We start from the raw sequence: 17746 nt of genomic DNA, 5'->3' as shown, positions 1-17746 counted from the left end.
CAGTCTCCAGTCTTGGTATCCCCTCTTCCAGCTCAAAGCCATTGCTCCTCATCCTGTCACTCCCAGCCCTTGTCAGAAGCCCTCCTTAGCTTTCCTGTGGGCCCCTTTCAGACACTGGGAGGCTGCTAACTGCAGGTGAGGTGCTGGCCTGTTAGGCTCCAGCCTCTGCTTTCTCTGTCATGATGTACACCAGAAAGAATTTTAAAGGTGCTGAATTAGAGGCAGCATCCTGCTGTTGATGCAGCTCCATCTAGGAGAGAGGAGATGAGCTCACAGCTGCCTGACATGATAAGAGAGTGCTGCTCAGTGTCTCAGGGAGTTGGCCAAGGCCCCGAGGTGACGTGGCGAGCTGCGCTGCGGCGGGCGGGAGCGCCAGCCTGCAGGGCAAGCAGTGAGAGGGTTGCTCAAGCAGGAAGCTTTGGCATTTTCAGCCTTGTAGCTGCTGCAGCATCTTACAGGTTTTTGTGTTTTGCAAGTTAGCCCCTGCTTTTGGAGCAAGATGGTGCCTTTGGGTGTAGCATATCTGTGGAGCTGGAAGCTTTGGTGAAGGGACACGGCTTCGCCTTCTCACCGTTGCTCAGCAAGGACACCACAGGCAGGCAAGCACTGCAGGCAGAGGTGGTGCATGCCTGGGGCAGCTGGACTCCACTGCAGTTTCCTGAGAGACTGCTGTAGAAGGGCCTGGAAAGCAGCTACCTAGGACAGGAAGTCATAGAGCCATAGAGTCAATAAGGTTGGGAAAGATCTCAGAGATCATCAGGTCCAGCCTCTTACCTAACTAAACCATGGCTCCAGGTGCCACGTCCAGGCCTTTTCTGAGCACCTCCAGGGATGGTGACTCCACCACCTCCCTGGGCAGCACATCCCAGTGACCAGTTCCTCTTTCTGGGAAGAACTTTCTCCTCACCTGCAGCCTAAACTTCCCCTGGCACAGCTTGAGACTGTGTCCTCTTGTTCTGCTGCTGGGTGCCTGGGAGAAGAGACCAACCCCCACCTGGCTACAACCTCCCTTCAGGGAGTTGCAGAGAGCAAGAAGGTCTCCCCTGAGCCTCCTCTTCTGCAGGCTAAGCAACCCCAGCTCCCTCAGCCTCTCCTCACAGGGCTGTGCCCCAGACCCCTCCCCAGCTTTGTTGCCCTTCTCTGGACACCTTCCAGCAGCTCAACCTCTTTCCTGACCTGAGGAGCCCGGAACTGGACACAGGCCTCCAGCTGTGGCCTAACCAGTGCTGAGCACAGAGCAGGATGAGCTCCCTGCTGGCCACACTGTTCCTGATGCAGGCCAGGATGCCCTTGGCCTTCTTAGCCCCCTGGGCACACTGCTGGCTCATGTTTGGCTGCTGTCCACCACTCCCCCCAGGTCCCTTTCTGCCTGGCAGCTCTCAGCCACTCTGCCCCCAGCCTGCAGCACTGCCTGGGGTTGTTGTGGCCAAAGTGCAGCCCCTGGCACTTGGACTTGTTGAATGCCATCATGCTGGACCTCTGCCCATCTGTGCAGCCTGGCAAGGTCCCTCTGCAGAGCCTCCTACCCTCTCATGGCCATGGGTTTTTTGGTGAGGAACTGGTCCAGCTTAATGGACTAAGCCCATCTGCCTTTGTGCACAAGGAAGCGCAGAGAGGATGGTTCCAGAGGGCCCAAGGCAGCTGCTTTAGGGTCAGGATTTGCTTCCCCTGCGTTCTTGCAGCCCATAGCAGTTGAGCTGCCTGTCAGGGACAGTCTGCTTTGCTCACCTTTCTCCTGCTGTTGTGGTGCCTGACAGCTGTGGCAGAGCACTGCCAGTTACAGTCTTTGGCTGCTAAGCCCATGCAGGAGTCTGCTGTCCTGTGGCTGTGCCTTCTGCTGCCATCAATGCCAAGTTAGTCAGTTTGAAAACAGTTAGAGGAGCTTTCCTCAGGAGCAAGGGAGGCACCATGGTGTGCCAGAGCACCAGGCAGGAGTTTGTTCAGCACCTTGGGAGCTAAAGGAAAGTAAATAGTAAAGAAATTCTCTTTCACCACCCCTACCCCCTGGCTCCTCAGCTGTGGTTGCATTTCCCTGTGCCAGCACTTGGCTCTCTAATGCAGCCATGCTGTGGAACAGGGAAGTTAGCAGTGTGGGAAGTGTGCAGTGAGGAGAGGGAGCCCTGGGGCATGTCTCACTGGCAGCAGTGCAGTGCAGTCTCTGGGTTGGTCTCTCGGGCTCGCAGGAGCCTGCTCAGCCTCTTGGACCTTTACAGTTGGCTCTTCTGCTTTCCCTTGTTTGAGCAGAAATAAAGAACATCCTGACCTAAAGCTCTGGTGCCATCCCTGGAAGCACATCACAGTGGATGAAAAACTTCATGGGAAGCACATCATTCACATTGAGGAGAGCTGCTGCAAGGAGGAGACAGCAAGTTACAGGGCCTGGAACGGGACAGCGGAGAAGCCTTCGACCGTTCCCGCTGTGGAGGAGTCCTACATCACCAGTGAGCACTGCTACCAGAAGCCTCGGGCCTACTACCCTGCCATTGAGCAGAGACTGGTGGTGGAAACAAGGGGTTCAGCCATGGATGATGGAGTGAACAGACTGAGGGAGAACGGGGAGGATGCCCTGTCAGAGAGGCTTGGCTGGGATCTGGACCGAGAGATATGCAAGATGGAAACCGAGTCCAAGCTCTCTTACTCAAAGGTACTTGGATGAGCAGAGCCTCCTCTGCAGGGCTGCTTTCTGCAGGGCAGCTTCTTTATTTCTGTGGGGCTTTTCCCTGCAGGGGGAAAGTTAAGGTACCAGGGACAAATTAGATGACAGACTCTGAGGAGTCCTTAGAGCTGCATTTCAGTATCTGCAGGGCACCTGCAGGAGGGCTGGGGAGGGACTGTTCAGGAGGGGCTGTGGGGATAGGATGAGGGGCAATGGTTTGAAACTGGAGCAGGGGAGATTTAGGTTGGATATCAGGAGGAAGCTCTGCACAGGGAGGGTGGTGAGACACTGGCACAGGCTGCCCAGGGATGTGGTGGAGGCCCTGTCCCTGGAGACATTCATGGTTAGACTGGATGTGTCCCTGGGCAGCCTGATCTGGTTGGAGGTGCTCTGCTGCCTGCAGGTGGGTTGGACAGGATGCCTTTGGAGGATCCCTTCCAGCCCAATGCAATCTGTGCATCAACTTCTCCATTTCAAACACCAGTAACAAAAGTCTAGGTTGAAGAGAGAATTTCTGTACCTGAAATCAGCTGCACCATCTGTGGAACATGTTTATGGTCCCCTGGCATTTCACTGCCCCCTACTTCATGTCTTAAGTGTGAAAATAAACAGTAGCCACAGGTGAGAGAGCAGGGCAGCAGCTACAATGCTACCACATGCACTGGTGCTCCAGCTTGTAGCCAATTCCATCTTCCTTCCATGGTTCTTTTAATAGTTACAGTAACTGAATCAGTTCCAGCTTCTTCAGGCAGCATTTCATGGTGGGGAAGTGATTTCCTGAATGCTCACCCCTGAGCAGTCCTGAGCTCTGCTCAGCTCTTAGTTCTCATTTCCAGCTCTGTCAGAGGCCTGCCCTTCTCCACCCCAATGCTGAAGTCAGTAGGCAATACTGACCTCCCTTGTGGCAAGCTCTGCTTAACATGCATGTGCAGTGCATGGCTTGTGCTCTTTCCTGCTTCTCTTCCAGCCAGCTGAGCTTGCTCCCTCTCCCAGAAAGGCACACACTGCAGTTCCCCAGGCCTGGGGGAGCAGCTTGCTACCCCCTGCTGTATTTCAGCAGAGCAGTAGGGAAAGGAGGGGAGTGGGATCAGCACTGCTGACAGTGCAGCCAGGTTGTGTCAGTGCTGGTGGTGGTTGTTTTCTAGAAGCCTCAATGAAGGTTTCAGCAGAACTGAAATTGGTTTCCTCCAGCAAAACTCCTTTCTCACCCCTGTCCAAAGAATTTGCTCTTCAGTTGATTGCAGTCATGCTAAGAATGGCTGCAGTGTTCCCTGGGATGCACAGGCCAGCTGCAGTCTCTTCCAGCTGGAAGCTGACAGGGAGCTGGCTGCATGTTTGTGTTCTCTTGAAAACAAGCTGCTGGTGAGGTGCAAAGTACCTGCAGAAGCAGCTCTGCAGACCCAGATCCTCTTGCCCAGGCTACCTTGGTATCTGTGTACAGGCTCTTCTTATGTGTGTTTCTGTACTCCACCACCCTGAGATGAGCTGAGCAGTTGGCTGGGGCAAGGAGGCCCTGGCCAGCCTGGCTCAGCAGCTCTCTGCTGCTGTAACCAAGATCAGTGTGTGTGTCTCTGCTAGGTGAGAGAGTCTGTTTCCAAGAAAGGCTTTCCAGAGGAAGCTATTGAGATGAAGCTGCTGGAAAAAGAGAAGGAAGGAGTTGTGAACTCACAGCTGCAGTGGCAGCTTAATCTCCTGGCTCACGTGGAGTCTCTGCAAGATGAAGTCATACACAGAATGGATTTCATCGAGAAGGAGCTGGATGGTAGGTAACACCCTGCTGCAAAAACCGAACTGCCAGTGGGGCAAGGGTTTGAAACTGGAGCAGGGCAGACTTAGGCTGGACATCAGGAGGAAGCTCTGCACAGTGAGGGTGGTGAGACGCTGGAACAGGCTGCCCAGGGCTGTGGGTGGAGGCCCTGACCCTGGTGACATTCATCAGCAGGCTGGATGTGGCCCTGGGCAGCCTGCTCTAGGTGGGGATGTCCCTGCTGGCTGCAGGCTGTTTGCTGAGAACTGGAGTGCTGACAGGTTTGTTTTCCTTTGCAGTTTTGGAGAGCTGGTTGGATTACACAGGGGAGCTGGAGCCACCAGAGCCACTGGCACGACTGCCCCAGCTCAAGCACTGCATCAAGCAGCTGATAACGGACCTGGGCAAGGTGCAGCAGATTGCGCTGTGCTGCTCGACGTGAGACCAGAGCCCGCTGCAGACTGTGACTGTGTGAAGCTGGAGCCTCTCTTCTGAACAGCTCTGTGTATTTAAAAGAGATCAGCATGCTGGTTGCATGTGATGCAGACTGACTTCAGGGATTTGTGAAGTGCTGTTCAAAGAGCAGCCAAAAGGTTCTTCTACCTGCTCCTAACTCCGGGTTTGTTAGGCAGGCACGACTGTAGGGGACAGGTCCCACCCTTGTCTTCAGAAGTTAGGTGTTGGCTGACAAATTACACTTCACTATTCACTCCTTACAAGTTGCTTATGGAAACAGTAGAATTCTTCATCATTACTTTGACTAAAATTGTGCCACTGAAGAACAAGAGTTCTAAGAGCCAAATATGTTTAGTTGACAGAGGTTGTAAATAACTTTGCATAGTTTAAGTGAGTTGTGTTATGTTTTATTCCTCTGGTTTCTGCATACTAGCACACAGTATTTAATCACTAGGAGATGGTAGCAGTCTTCAGACTTAGTAAGTATGAATGTCCAGCTCTTAACTGTAAAGTGTTAGGTGGAGGTTGGCGAGTTAAGAATGGCCTAACCCCCCCTGCTGTTCTGGTCAGGTGGTCACAGGTGGGTTGCACTTATTTCCAGAATAAATGATTGTTTTCCATATTTATGCTCTCATGTCCCATGGCTGGCTGCTGGGGAGCCCAGGAGGTGTGCAGGGAGCTCCTGCCCCTGGCCTCGGGGTGCCTCTGGAGCAGAGCTGGCGGGACGGCCCCGCGGGGGGCCTGGAGCTGTGCTCGGGGCTGGGGCTGTGGTGGGGGCTGGGCAGGTTTCTGCTCCTGGTTGCTGGTTGCCATTCCACTTCTGTTGGGAGGTGTTGACTCTCTTCAGTGCTCTGGAGCTGACTCTCTGCAGCGCTTTGGACACGTTGTAAAGACTTAACTCTATGAATGTGAGCTTGGGGGAAGCAGTTCCTTTTGTATGTGTGTAAATAAAGCCTCCAGATCTATGCATGAGGTGCTGCCCTCGTGGGCAGCCAGGGGTCCTTGCCTGCTCCCAGTCTCCATTTGCTGCTGTGTGTGACTTGGTGAGAGCAAGGCACCAGGGCAGGTGGCACAGTCCCTTTGGAGCCGCTGCTGTGAGCGTTTGAGGGGTCCAAGTCTTTCAGCTGCAGGTCTTAGCTCCCCAAGTGATGGCTGTGACTCCTTCCCCAGTGCTGCTCTCCCTGCATGGTCCAGAGGCTGTGCTGTGCAGGGAGAGGAGGGCCTTGAAAAGCTGGATTGTGTGTGATGGTATCACCAAAGGGTTGTCATCTGAAGGGCCCAGAACCGTGCAGGCTCCCAGCTGGATCCTGGGTCTGTAGTGCTGGCATGGCACCACGGGCAGAGGGCATCTGGAGCACCCAGTGCTGCTGCAGAGGCAGTGGGAGCTGCACAGGGGATGCTGCAGGTGCTGCAGCAAACACAACAAAGGGGCTGCTCAAAGGCTCTGGTGCAGAGACTCAGTTCCTTGTGTTTTGTAGCCCTGCTTGGTACCCAGTGAGCACAGCAGGGCGCAGCAGCTGCTCTTTGTTACGGCATGAAGAGTCCGCAGGCTGTGAGCATCGCTTCCTGCTCTGAAGGGGAGGCCCACACAGAACCTGTGGGTGCCACCCTGCACACTGCAGCTCTGTTGCCAGAAGCATCAGAAGGAGCACCCCAGACAGCTGTGGCAGTTTGGGGGCTTTCAGGTGACGCTGGGCAGAAGCCTGTAGAGCAGGGCCGAGCCTGGGCGGCTGGAGCGGGCACGGCAGGGGTGCCGGCGGCTGTGGGAGCAGCTGAACCCCTGAACAGGCTTCTCCCCCCAGAGGGGAGCTGCTCAGCCCCAGCAGCTGCTCTGGGCTGCACCCTGTCACTGCTGGTTTGCTTTTGCTCAGGGCAGCCCTTAAGATTTGGGAGGGAAGAAGGTTCTGCTGGGGGAGTCGCATGGCAGCTCCTGGGCACTTGCTCCCCTGAGGGGCTGGGGAGGCCTCTGCAGGGAGGCTGAAAATCCTGATTGAAATTGGAGTAGGCTCCTGGTCAGCAGAGTCTTTGTTGTGCTCTGTCTGCGTTTGGGTTTGTCCCTGTGCGAGTCTCTGGGCCCGTCCCAGCCGTGGGGGGTGGCAGGTCTGTTGCTGTGGGTGGCTGGCAGGGGAGTGCAGGGCAGAGCCTGGGTGAGAGGAGCAAACATTGCACTGTGGGCACTCCGTGGAGGTCCTTGATGCACTATGGGAGCCAAGGGGGCTGTACAGAGGGGGTTGCTTTGAAGCAATATTTGCAAAACTTGAACACTTCTGTATCTTGATGTTTGGAATAAATAAATAGGTTTTGTTGGTTAAGTCTTAGCAAAGTCTTTGTTTCAGTTAATGGCTGCTCAGTGCAACAGCTCTGGGCTTGGTTTCCTTCCACAGCACTGAAACGCAGGTGCTGCAGTCTGACAGGAATCCCAACTGTTCCTGCAGTGTGGAATCGCTTCCCAGATCCCTCTCAGGGACCCTCACAGGTAGAGCTGCTGGTTTGTGCTTCACTGAGGAGCTTCTGCCTTTTATTCCCAAAGCCTGGTCTGTGTCTGTCTTAGGGGCTGGGAAATGCTGCTGATGTGGTGGTGTAGATGAGGAGGGGACCTGGCTCTGAGAGTCATCTCCCAGGGCAGCACTGCAGCATCTGGAAGCTGCTGTGGGCACAGCAGGGCAGCACTGCAGCATCTGGAAGCTGCTGTGGGCGCAGCAGGGCAGCACTGCAGCATCTGGAAGCTGCTGTGGGCGCAGCAGGGCAGCACTGCAGCATCTGGAAGCTGCTGTGGGCGCAGCAGGGCAGCACTGCAGCATCTGGAAGCTGCTGTGGGCGCAGCAGGGCAGCACTGCAGCATCTGGAAGCTGCTGTGGGCGCAGCAGGGCAGCACTGCAGCATCTGGAAGCTGCTGTGGCAGACACAGGCACTGGGGGAAGCCAGGCCGCTCACTGGAGGGGTGCAGGGACCTGCAGCTGCGGCTTCCCTAAGGAGCTGCCAGGAGCATGTGCATCAGTAGGAGTAGTGCCAGCTGCACACTGGAGATGGCACAGCAGAGGGAGTCAGTGCTGCTCAGTGCAGTGTGCAGGGAGCAGTGTTGTTCCAGGCAGATTTGGGTGCTGTGGCTGTGAGGTGTTCTGGAAGCTGCTGCCTTGCTGTGGAAGCTGTTTGCTGTGTCAAAGGAGCTTTGGCTGTCCTACAAGCAGCCCTAGGGAGGACGCTCCCAGGCCTTGCTGAGAGGCCAGGCCATGCCCACAGGCAGCCACATCTCTTCACAGGCATTTCTGGTCTAGCTCTTCCCTCCATTTCCCCAGGAGGAGGGAACCAAGCAAATTCCCTTGGCCTGCAGACTTGCCTTCCTAATTTCATTTTCAGAACAAGATTCTTGTAAGACTCCTGGGGGCAGAGGGTGTCCTGCTGCACCTGGGGCCTGGGGAGGCTTCTTCCACTACTGGCAAGCTCAGGGGTCTCACTGCCCTGTCAAAATGGGTTTTCAAGATGAAGTCTGCTCTGCCCTGGAATCTTGGGGCCACTTCTGGGCTCCTCTGTTCAAGAAAGACCTCAGGGAACTGCTTGAGAGAGTCCATCCCAGAGGCACAGAGCTGCTGCAGGCAGTGGAACATCTCCTGTGAGGCCAGGCTGAGGCAGCTGGGGCTTGGAGCAGAGCAGCCTGGGGGCTGCCCTCAGTGCTGGGGATGGAGATGTGCAGGGCTGGAGCCAGGCTCTGTGCAGGGATGGCCAAGGACAGCACCAGGGGCACTGGGGGCAAGCTGGAGCAGAGGAGGTGCCAGGGGAAGGGAAGGCTGCCCAGAGCCAGATCTGGCTGAAGTGGTCACTGTTCTGCAAGCTCAGTGTGCCCTGGCACAGCAGAGAGCATTTGAGAAGCTCCTGTTCCTGTGAGCATCCTGGGCACTCAGAGTACCTCTGGTGAGGGCAGGCACTGCCACCCACTCTGGGCTGAGGCAGCTGGCAGGTCCTCTGCTGCCCTGGCACCAAGTGGGGCTCCTCCTGTCCCTTCAGGGCCTTTGATGTCTCAGCAGCAAGAGCTGCTGCTGGGAGGTGTTGGGGCCTTGTCTCTTCTAGCTGTTAGAATTCTGCTTTGGCAGCTGGCTCTGTGCCCAAGAGCTTTGCTGGGGCTGCAGTGTTTAACTGGGAGGCAGGGAGCAGGGATGGCAGCACCCTGAGCTGAATACCCTGGGATTCCCTAGCAGCAGCCTCTGCTACCCTGTTCAGGGGAGGGGCTGTGAAGATGTTTCCCAGCACAAGTGCAGTGTGGCCAGAAGGAGCTTTTGGAGCTGAGAAGAGCTGCCATGGGGCTGGGAGGGAGGCTTGGAGGCTGCTGGTGCTGGAGGAGTCAACCAGGCTCTCCAGCCAGGTGTTTCCCATCTCAGCAGTCACTAGGATACAAGCAGCAGAGGAGGAGATTCTCGACTGTGGCTGCCTCCAGTCCAAAGCAGAACCATCACCAAGCACCCTGCAAGGTGGAGCCAGGCTGGAGGTGGAGGAAGGAGGCCCAGAAGGATTTGGTCACACAGTGCAGTTTAATGGCAAACCCTAAGGGAGCCAAACACTCCGAGCTGCCTCAGGGGGCCCGTGGGTGGCAGCAGCTGGCTCAGCTGCCTGTGGGCAAGGTCAAGGTTGAGGGATGATAAACCCTGACCTGTGTCCTGTGCTGAGAAGATACTGTGGCCTGAGGCCAGGGGCTGAGCAGGTGTGTAAGGAAATGAGAAAGCAGTGGTGGGTGTCAAGAGCAAGCTCACCAGACAGGAAAATGAATAGGAGATTAGAGTGTGACAGAGGCAGGAAACCTGCAGAGAAGGGGAGGCTGTCCTGCTGCAGCAGCCTCTGGGTGCAGAGGAAGGAGGGGATGTCACCAAGCAGTGAAATTGTTTCTGTACCAGTTCTCACCACAGAGGAAGCTTCAGGTGCTTGCCCCAGGCCCTGCTTTGCAGATAAGGGCCTCTGGCTGTTGCTGTTAGGAGGTTTTCCTGCTCCTCTTCAGGCCCCTGCTTGTCTGGGGGTTGGACCCAAGTGGCTGCATTCTCCCATTTTGGTTCCCCTAGGCCTGGCTTGGACCCAGTTCTTCTCCCACTGCTTGTGGAAGGGCAGTTGTGAGGTTCAACCTTTCTTAAACCTCTGGTGCTCATTAATCTGCCCTGAGATGGGCAGGGACCAGAGCTGCTGGCAGGGCTGGGGGTGATGGCCACAACAGGAGCAAAACCCCCAGGCTGTGGTGGGTGGCAGCTGCAGGTCAGGCTGCAGCGTGAGGGAGATGCTCCTCAGTGAAGGGTAAGAAATGATTTCTGCTGCCTGCTCAGGCAGGATGATGCTTCATGGAGCCAGCACAATCCAGCTCTTAGGTTTAAAATCAGCTACTTAGGGCGTAGTGAGAGGCTGGATTCCTCCTGGCTGTGCTCTGCTGGTCCTAACCAGCAGAAGGGTGAATGTGGGTGGGCGAGAGCTGCTGCTCACTGGCCCTATCCTGGAACAAGCCCATCCCAAAAGTTTGTGTGTGAACTGGATGGGTGTGAAAGAGTCAGGCTGCCCCCTGCCTGGGCCAGGCTTTGGCTTCCAGAGCATTTGCATTCCATGCCCATGCTGCTGTGGGAGCACAGAAGGTGGTGGGGACCCCTTGCAGCCCCTGGGGCAGGCAGGGCTCCTTCCAGGTACAGTCTCTGCTCTCTCCTCCCGCGGGTGCTGGGTGATGCTTGGGGTGCTCAAACAACAAAGCACCTGGCCTGGGCAAGGATGGGCCCTTGGCTGGGCCCTTCCTCCAGCATCAGTCTCTGCCTGTTTTCCCCCTCGGTCACAGCTGTCCGATGCTCTCCAGGCCAAGCTGCTCAGGCTGCCGTGAGCGATGGTGGCTGCAGCAGGGCTGGGCATCCTCTGCAGGGCTGTGGCCAAATGGGGCGCTGCCCTCAGCTTTGCTTTGCCCCCTTCCCTGCAGGCTCCTGCTGGCCGCCGTCAGTCTCAGCCAGGAGCAAGTAGGAGCTGATGGATTCCCGCAGGCCCAGGCTAATGGGGGAGTCCTCGTCCAGCGGGGCCGTGGGCGCCGAGAGCAGGAGGGAGCTGTGCGAGAGCAGGCAGGCGGTCAGGAGGCAGCGGTCAGGAGGCAGCCCTCAGCCGCCCCGGGCTGCCCGGCAGGGCAGCAGGGGGACCCCTCGCCCTTTCCCCCCGTCCCTACCTGTCGATCTGATCCCACTTGAGTGAAGGCTGCTTCACGACCGCGGGCCTGGCGGGGAGCGGGGCCAGCCTCGGCCCGTCCGTGGCGCAGGGCTCCCCGAGCGAGCAGCAGAGCCCTTCCCCGAGCTCTGGGCAGGGAGCCGCCAGCGTCACGGGCGGGCTCCCACCCCCGCCCCAATCCTGGGGGGCCTGGGGCAGGCGGGGGCTGGCTGCCACCTTTTCCCCCCTCCCTCCATCCCTGCAGGACACAGACAGGGGTGCCGGGGGAGCCTTACCGGCGTAGTGCTGGACCAGGCACCGCAGGCTGGGGAAGGTGAGGCGCGGCGCGATGTACACCCAGCCGTTGTCCAGCCGCTGGATGCGGTAATGAGACACCGAGTCCCAGCCGGCGCCGCCGTGCCGCACCGACAACGAGTAGCAGCCTGCCAGGGCAGGGGCACCTCGGGCTGCTGTGGGCACCCACCCTGCACAGCACTGCTGCCCCGGGCTCTCCACTCTCACAATTTCATCGCCCCGGGGGTGGTGGTCAGCAGCACCTTTTCCTGCTGGGGCTGCAGGGCTGGCACCCCCATGCCAGCACCATGAGCACCTACAGTGCAGGGGCTGGGAGAGTGCCAGCACGTGGAGTCATCTTGAGCAGCTGCCCAACATGTCCCAGGCACCCTCAGCATCAGATGCTGTGGCTCTGTGCTCCAATTTCCACTGCCAGGAGCTGTGCACACCGAGCCCTGCGGCCCCCTCCCATGCAGCACTGTCCCCGCTGGGGAACCCAGCACCAGCTCCTCAGCTGCTCTGTTTGTATTTCAGAGGCTGAGCCTCTTCTCTGCTTAACCAAAGGCTGCAGGAAGGCTGCTGGTGGGTTTAGGGTAGGGTTTTTGGGGCGGGGGGTGGCAGACAGAGGCTCAGCACAAAGTGGGGAGCAGCAGTACCAGGAACCTGCCACACAGGGCAGCTGATGCCACCACGTGTGAAGCCTGGAGGATCAGCCCCACTGGGGTCCTACTCCTGCCTTCAGCACCCCAGTGGGGCTGGTTGGCAGAGGGTACAGCAGACAGGGCCCAGGGGCTCTCACCTTGCCTGCTCTGGCTCTCCCGGATCAGGAAGGCGCCGCTGCGGTTGCCCGGCCGGAGCAGCAGCTCCTCTGCCTTCTGCCGGCTGATGCCTTCATACAGCCACCTGCAGGGGCAGCAGCTGCTGGCAGGGATGCCCCAGGCAGGGCAGAGGGGACAGCTCGGGGTGCAGCAGTGCACTGCCTGGGCACACCCTGGCAGGTCTTGCTGCCTCCCTGAGCCCTACCACTGGGGCTGGGATTAGGCCTTGAGGCAGGCCAGGCCCCCTGTGTGAGGGGGGACAGACCCTTCCCCACAGTTACCTGTGTCTGACCTTGGCCACACAGCTGCTGGGGACGTGGCACTCCTTGCCAGACACCTCAGATGCCACATGCCACCACTCCCCGTCCCTAGGGGGAAGTGGGATGAGCCATCCTGAGAGGCTGAGGCGCCGGGGTGCAGGGAGGGCATGCCCAGGTTGGGTGCCACCACAACTGTGGACTGGTTACGAGCGCTGGGGACACTTACTCAGAGAGGACACGGAGCTGCTCCCCCATCCTCAGGACAGCAGCTGCCCCCACACCGGAGGGGAAGTCACAGAGGGCCAGGGCCAGGAAGTCACTGGGGACTGTGGGAAAGGTGAGACACTGCTGCCCTCACCCATCTCCAACTGGGGCAAGGCTGCTGTGAGCAAGCTGGCAGCTGCCAGGTACTTACCTGCCTGTGTGGGCAGTGGGGCCTGCATGGGCAGTGGGGCCTGCATGGTGCTGGCAGCCACTTGTGGCATGCTCAGTGTCTTTTCCCGGCTGGGCAGGCTCCCCATCCCCCAGGTCAGCATGGGCCCCTGGGCCTGGCCTCACCTGCTGCTGCCTGGCAGTGTAAGAGGAAGATAAGGCTTGGCACCAGTCCTCTGTCCTGGGCATTGGGGTTGTCACCCTGTGGAGCCATCAGCCACATCAGGCTGCAGGCTCGTTGGCTGCAGTCACCCACCCTGTGCCCCAGGACAGGGCATTGCTACAGGGTTATGCCAGCACACTGGGTCCCAAGAAAGTCAGAGCCAGGGCAGGCTCTGGGCTGAGCCCGGTGGGCAGCTCCCCATGGAGCCCTTCAAGGAAACCACTCCACACCCCCCCCCGCCATGAGCCTGGGTACTTGTGGCCCCAGCTGGGGGCCCTCCCCAGGAGAGGGCACCCACATCCCCACAGCAGGCAGCACGTGCCTGTGCTCACCCTCCGAGTGCCACCAGCCCATGGAGTGCACCCCTGCTCTGTGGGGCACCCTGGCCCAGTGCCCCAGGCCGCACGGGCAGCACAGGAGCTACAGGGACAGCCCTTTGCCTGTTTTAGTTCCTTGGCCACAGAGAGCTGAAGCTGTGTGACCCAGTCCTGCCCTGGGCTCAGCAGCCACCCTAGCAGGGCACAAACCTCACTGACCTGCCTCCTGCTGCTGTTGCTGTAGTGTGGGAGCCACCAGGGCCAGGCATCCGGGAGCTGGCATCTGCCCCGTGGGCCTCCTTTCGGCAGGGGTCGTCCCCCTTGTCCTGCGCAGCTCCGCAGTGCCAGCCCTGCTTGGCTGACTCAGGCTGCTGCCGGTGAGGGGTGCTAGGAGGCAGGGCTGAGGGCTGCTGCCGCTTCCTGGGCCGTGCACACAGCGCTGGGGTTTCTCTTTCTCACTCAGCCAGCAGCTTGCTCAGCTCTGCCCCACAGAGTGGGGGGAGCATCAGCTGGGGGCACAAGACAGTCCGGTCATGGAATGGGCTTCGGCTGGGTGAGAGAGAGACGAGCAGCAGCAGAGCTGCCTTCATGGCAACAGAACTCTTGTCCCAGCCCAAGCTGGGTACCTCCCAGTGTCCTGGGGCTGGCCTCAGGCAGCCTGCAGCTCTGAGCTCTCCTGCTGCCCGTGCCCACGAGCAGCCCTGGCTGTGCCCTGCTCTCCTGGCTCTGCCAGTCGGCACCGTGCCGGCCTTGCCCTGGGGCTGCTGCTGTGTCAGGGGACAGGAGGAGGGCAGGCAGCTGGCCTCACATCGCAGTGCTGTGTGCACGGCAGCTCTGCTCTGGGTATTTGCAGCTAGCACTGCTGGCCCTCATCTGGGGGCCTGCTCTCGAGTCCCCTGTCTCTCCCAGCCCCAGCCTTGTATGTTTGTTCATTCCATGGCTGCTCACTTGGCCTCAAGTCTCACCTCGCTGGGCACAAGAACACTTTGTCTCACTTTGTGCCATGACCTCCACAAAGGCCTTCAGCAAGTGTAAGCACAAGGCTACAGCAGTGCAGCCTCTGGGCGTGCCAGGAGCAGGACTGCTCTGTGACCCTGCTCAGTCCCAGCCCGCTCCGAAAGCAGCTGGAGTCGAAAGCAGAAACTGAAGGCCTGGCTGCGTCCAAGGCCTGGCTGCTGCATGCTGTTTCACCTGCAGCTGATGGGGACAGGCCTCAGATGCCTTCTAACAGCCCTCTCTGTGGCTTCCTGCCACCACAAGCACCCAGGCACAGGGTGTCAGGGTGCCTCTGTGTGAGGCTGCAGCAGGCACTGGTGCAGAGCACTGCTCACCAGGGAAGGGGCTGCCTCCTGCCTGCCTGTTCTGGGTGGCAGTGCTTGGCAGGGTTCCTGTTCTGCAGCAACCCTGGTGCCTGCTCTCCACTCCAGCAACGCTGTGAGATGCCTTCTCTATCTTCACAGACACAGTCTCTCCAGTGCCTTCCTGGAACACAGGGCCACCTCTCCAAGAGGAGCCAGGGGAAGGAGAAAACACCAGAACCAAGAAAAGCAGCAGGGTGCTGGGAGGTGTGGAGATAAACAGCAGCAGCAGCAGCCAGGCCAACAATGAAACTCAGTTACAGCTTTATTTAATATCTGGTACAAAGTCCCCCTCAGGCAGAGCCTCCCAGTCCCATTCCCTACCTGAAATGGAGCAGAACATAAGCACAACCCTCAGAGGAGCTGTCTCCCAGTGAGTCAGGACTGCTCAGCAGTTAAGAGAGGATGTTTTGCTCATCCATGGAGCCCTGCAGTGGCCTGACCACTCTCCCTTTCCTCCCATTAACAGCTAGACCCTGGCACGCAGCAGGCACTTCCCCCTGCCCTCCATGACTGCGCCAGATGCACGAAGCCAGCAGAGCTGCGGCTGCCACGGCCAGCAACCGCTGCCTGCACAGCTGCTCACGCTGCTGGCCTGGCTCACCGTGTGCCTGCCGCCACCCTCTACGCCCCCTGGTACTTCTGAGCCTCCAGGAGCACCCTGTGCAGACACACCCTGTCTGGGGCTGGCAGCAGTGGGAAGCAGAGCTGGCAGCAGGGGAGATTTCTGTATCTCCCCCTGGCACTGCTGCTCATTTCACAACCTGCTTGATGTTAAAGATTCATGTGTGCCATGGCAGAACAGTGAGCAGAGGTTAACTGCATCTGGCCCTTCTGGAGGGCAGCAGAGGCTGAGCAGAGGTGGTGTGGAGCCAGGGCTGCTGCAGTAGTTGAATCCCTTGTAGTTGATTGCTAGTGCACTGCAGTTAGCAAAAGTGTCCTTGTTGAATGCTTTGCCTTTTGGAGGCTCAGGTAAGAAATCCCTCTGCTCCTTCCTAACACACACACACACACAGATGAGACCAAGACAGTATTTCTGATCAGCTGCTGTCTCCATGGCTGTCTGGCACACCGAGAGTCCTGGGAACACAGAGACCTTCTGGTGTGTTCTGTGCTCCAGGCACAGCTCTGCCAAGGAGCGGTGCCTGCTCCAGCACCTGCAGTTTCACACCACCACGGTCCTGCTTTCCCATGCCCCACAGATGCCACACCAACTGCACCACAAGGGTCCTTTAGCAGAAGCACATCTAGGAAGCAATTCTAAACCTCACAAAGCCACAGAAATAATATTTAAATGAATGGGAGAGACAGGGCTGTCATCTGGGCCGAGATACAGCGTGGACAGGGCGGGTACAGTAACCTGACTTACCAAGAACACGGAATGTTAACGAGTTTTGAAGAGGCTCTTTTGCCAAGGGCACACAGAGAGGACCAAAGTAATGCCAAGTACAGACTACCAAGGAGGTGGCAGCTCAGATGGGCATGCACGAGTTAGAACAGTTAATGCCACGTGGGATGAAATGCTAGATGCGGAGTGGGGGCGGCGAGGGTGAGCGGAGCTGTCTGAACCAGAAGAGGGGCTCCTGCCTAACAGGACACTTCCATGGTTTGAGATGCATCCTGGAGGTCGAGGCCGTCCGGGGTCCCGGCACTTCCGTCCCCGTGGTTGCTGGCATGGGAGCGGCTGCGGCCGCTCTCGCCGGAGCCCACGCTGGAGGAGGAGTGGGTGCGGGAGCGCATCAGCCTGGTCATGGTGGCTGCGGGCACTGCGGGAGAGACAGACGGCACTGGAGCAGGAGCACGCGCCCGCAGCCAGGGCCACGCTCGCTCAGCTGTGCCTCGGGGTAAGCACAGGAGGGCTCTCCCCTCAGGAAGAGCACTCGCTCTTCACTCCTGAGGTGAGGCCTTTGCCCGGCTAAAGCGAGATGCCCCAGGCCTGACTTCCAAAGGTGCGGGGTGAGCGAACGCAGCGGCGCCTCCGAGCCCCGGCCGGGCGGTGTCTGTGCACACCCAGGCAGCTGCTGTGCAGGGTGACCTTTTGAAAGTCAGCCTCACCACCCCAGAAACCCACAGGGCTGAAGGCATGCAACACCCAACACGGTACAGATGGGAGGGGAGGGCCCAGCAGCAGGCAGCACAGCAGGACATGCCGAGACAGAGCAGTGCACCCGCAGAGCCGCGTGGTGGAAGGTACCTGGCTCAGTGCTCAGGTGGCTGAGCTGCACGTAAGGGACTGGAAGCAGCACGAGACAAGGAGAGGATGAATACATGGAAGAGCTGGTTAGTTGTGGTGTGGCACCAGCACTGACTGCTCCTGGCATTCCCAGCCACTGCCCTGCCTCACGCCGCACCGCAAGCTCCCCACACTCACAACAGCTGCTGGGGAGCACCTCAGGAGGTGCCAAGTGACTCAGAAACCCCCCAGGGCCAGGGGCTTCAATGCCTGTAGCTGCAAGTCAGAATGTACCTGGTGACCCTGCCTCCCCCCTGCACACACAACCATCCAACAGAGGCCATTTTCCCATGGCAAGGAAACTGGGGCACACTCCAACTGCAGACACGAAGAGGACTTCCTGCCTCTCCAGGAGCTGATAGCCTCAGACCTCTGTTGTAAGCCTCCTGCAGGACAGCACCTCCTGCCTGCAGGCAGCACAGGCAGGTCACAGGATCAGAGGATGTTAGGGGTTGGAAGAGACCTCCAAGGATCATCCAACCTCCCTGCCAGAGCAGGAGCATAGAATCCAGCATAGGTCACACAGGAACACATCCAGACAGGGCTGGGAAGGCTCCAGAGAAGGAGACTCCACCACCTCTCTGGGCAGCCTGCTCCAGGGCTCTGTGAACCTTGCAGCCCTCCCTTGGACTCTCTGCAGCAGATCCCTGTCTCTCCTGACCTGGGGACCCCAGAGCTGGATGCAGTATTCCAGGGGAGGTCTCAGCAGGGCAGAGCAGAGGGGCAGGAGAAGCTCCCTGGCTCTGCTGGCCACACTTCTGAATGCAGCCCAGCACCCCCTTGGCCTTCTTGGCCCCCAGGGCTCATTGCTGTCCCAGGCAGAACTTGCTGCCCCCGGCAGAACTTGCTGCCCCCCAGCACTCCCAGG

The 17746-nt window shown here is 58.7% G+C and overlaps 3 protein-coding genes across 5 annotated transcripts in view; 1 reads left to right on the top strand and 2 right to left on the bottom strand.

Moving 5' to 3' along the window:
• PHF20 (PHD finger protein 20) overlaps positions 1–6273 on the top strand; it is a 66541-nt gene extending 60268 nt beyond the window's left edge. For both annotated transcript variants that reach the window (XM_054173438.1, XM_009901895.2), the window contains 3 exons: positions 2245–2644; positions 4235–4418; positions 4703–6273. In XM_054173438.1, the coding sequence (XP_054029413.1) occupies positions 2245–2644; positions 4235–4418; positions 4703–4845 (727 nt within the window). In that variant the 3' untranslated portion in view covers positions 4846–6273. The remainder of the gene's footprint in view (positions 1–2244; positions 2645–4234; positions 4419–4702) is intronic.
• A 4486-nt stretch (positions 6274–10759) lies between these two features.
• SLA2 (Src like adaptor 2) lies at positions 10760–12896 on the bottom strand. Its single transcript, XM_054173340.1, has 7 exons — positions 12791–12896; positions 12602–12701; positions 12397–12483; positions 12097–12200; positions 11300–11446; positions 11026–11152; positions 10760–10910 (listed from the first exon to the last, which is right to left on the bottom strand). The coding sequence occupies exons 1-7, from the start codon at positions 12894–12896 to the stop codon at positions 10760–10762; spliced, it is 822 nt and encodes a 273-aa protein (XP_054029315.1).
• Positions 12897–15215: 2319 nt separating this feature from the next.
• Positions 15216–17746, bottom strand: part of NDRG3 (NDRG family member 3) — a 65071-nt gene continuing 62540 nt past the window's right edge. Inside the window, exons 16-17 of one of the 2 annotated variants that reach the window (XM_054173423.1) lie at positions 16840–16878; positions 15216–16411 (exon numbers count right to left, since the gene is read on the bottom strand). In XM_054173423.1, coding sequence (XP_054029398.1) covers positions 16233–16411; positions 16840–16878 — 218 coding nt within the window. In that variant the 3' untranslated portion in view covers positions 15216–16232. The remainder of the gene's footprint in view (positions 16412–16839; positions 16879–17746) is intronic. The other variant, XM_054173424.1, reaches the window with a different exon arrangement.

The sequence above is a fragment of the Dryobates pubescens genome, chromosome 26, assembly GCF_014839835.1.
Source record: "Dryobates pubescens isolate bDryPub1 chromosome 26, bDryPub1.pri, whole genome shotgun sequence".
Taxonomy (NCBI): Eukaryota; Metazoa; Chordata; class Aves; order Piciformes; family Picidae; genus Dryobates; species Dryobates pubescens.
The sequence above is the reverse complement of the archived record's forward strand: the minus strand, read 5'-3'. Positions and strand labels throughout refer to the sequence as shown.

What these genes read in the sequence shown, in the direction of transcription:
- SLA2 (XM_054173340.1), bottom strand. Translation starts at nt 12,896, where the DNA reads ATGGGGAGCCTGCCCAGCCGGGAAAAGACACTGAGCATGCCACAAGTG. An exon ending in CAGCTCCGTGTCCTCTCTGA is followed by an intron (nt 12,484 to 12,601) that starts GTAAGTGTCCCC and finishes ACTTCCCCCTAG; the next exon opens with GGACGGGGAGTGGTGGCATG. An exon ending in AAGTGGGATCAGATCGACAG is followed by an intron (nt 10,911 to 11,025) that starts GTAGGGACGGGG and finishes GCTCTCGCACAG; the next exon opens with CTCCCTCCTGCTCTCGGCGC.